This window comes from Mucor mucedo, assembly GCF_025094135.1.
Source record: "Mucor mucedo strain NRRL 3635 chromosome Unknown EV154scaffold_453, whole genome shotgun sequence".
NCBI lineage: Eukaryota > Fungi > Mucoromycota > Mucoromycetes > Mucorales > Mucoraceae > Mucor > Mucor mucedo.
In genome coordinates, this window is record NW_026252736.1 from 1 (window position 1) to 1403 (window position 1403).

A 1403-nucleotide genomic window follows, 5' to 3' on the forward strand; every position below is an offset into this window, starting at 1 on the left:
CTTCGACAATGTCTTCTTCAAGGTGAGTTTCCTCTAAGGCTTTTGTCACTTGTTCAACTTTAGGTTCGGCTGCTGGAGACATACTTTTGGTTAATTATGAGAAGGAAAAAAAAAAAAAAAAGTAAACAGAAAAAATAAATTTCTTAAGTGCAAAAAAAATGTGACTGCGCCACCACTAGTTTAAAGTTCACTGATTTTCTCTCTCTCTCTCTCTTCACAGGGAAGAATGGGAACATTCCTTAATTCACATTTAGAGTAAAGAGCGTGGGGAAAAAAGAAACCTTTTTTGAGGGAGGGAGGGGGGGTGACGATAAAACCCCGTATTTTAGGCTGCATATTCCTATAGGTCCCAAGAGACACAAAATATCCCCCGGGATTTCGTAAGACCTTCCCAATAGAGTAAGTGGGGAAGGGGAAGATCTGGTGATTTACTTAAAAAAAAATGGTTTATTATATTTACAGCATAGTTCTAGTATATAGAGAAGGAGGGAAAGCATATATAAAAAAGGAATCTGTGGGTATGATCATAGGTGTAGTGAGCATAAATATAAAAGGGCTGTCTTAAACAGGTTTGGTGGCAGTAAAGATCTTCCATCGAGCAGAGCTTTGAAACTCTTCAAACTCCTCTAGGGCCTCTGAGCACACACGGTCGTATTCTTGTTGTGATACCTTGATTTCAGTACACCACCAACGTTTCATGGATTTAAACAGTGCTCTCATCTGCTCCTTGTAGAGGTAGCCATGCTGCTTCTCCACTATATTACATGTTAGTTTTATCTTCCAATAGATTATACAATTACACTTACAGTCGGTGGAGGGCCACTCTCCAATGGGTATATCGTGCACACGTTCCTGTATATCTGTAAAGCCAGCTTCCTTCATATAACTCGTCAAGTGTTTTGTATAATCGGGATCAACCCCTAATGTTTGAGCGGCTGAGCGATACCACTCATTCACCTGTGTTAAAACCGGACCAGGCGACTTGAATAACAAATCTACAATATGGGGTTAGCGTCCCAGTTTTTAGAGTTTTCTCGCTTATAAAATTACCGTATTCGACCAATTGGATCTGACCTCCAGGTTTTACGATTCTATAAAACTCGCGAATTAAAGTAGGCCAATAAGTAAAAGGCAACACGGTGGCTATATCACGTTGATAGACCAGATCAAAATGATTGTCGGGAAAAGCCAAGGGTTTCTTGACATCACCGTATTGGAATTGAACAAGCTTCTGTTGTCCAGCAGCAGAAGAACCATTGATGTGACTCGACAAATTCCAACCTTCTTTTTCTGATGGCGGTACCACATCAATTCCTATAATTTGACATGTTGGGTAAACGTAGGCCATCTCCAACGACCACAATCCTATTTACACAGTGTTAAAAACGCAAATTCGTGATATA

General features: G+C 40.1%; 1 protein-coding gene across 1 annotated transcript; it reads right to left on the reverse strand.

Moving 5' to 3' along the window:
- Positions 1-454: 454 nt before the first annotated feature.
- On the reverse strand, positions 455-1348 carry EV154DRAFT_608439 (uncharacterized protein; the record flags this gene model as incomplete). Its single annotated transcript, XM_051607690.1, has 3 exons — positions 455-755; positions 807-995; positions 1051-1348. The coding sequence occupies 3 exons, from the start codon at positions 1346-1348 to the stop codon at positions 562-564; spliced, it is 681 nt and encodes a 226-aa protein (XP_051449807.1). The 3' UTR covers positions 455-561.
- Between the last annotated feature and the right edge of the window lie 55 nt (positions 1349-1403).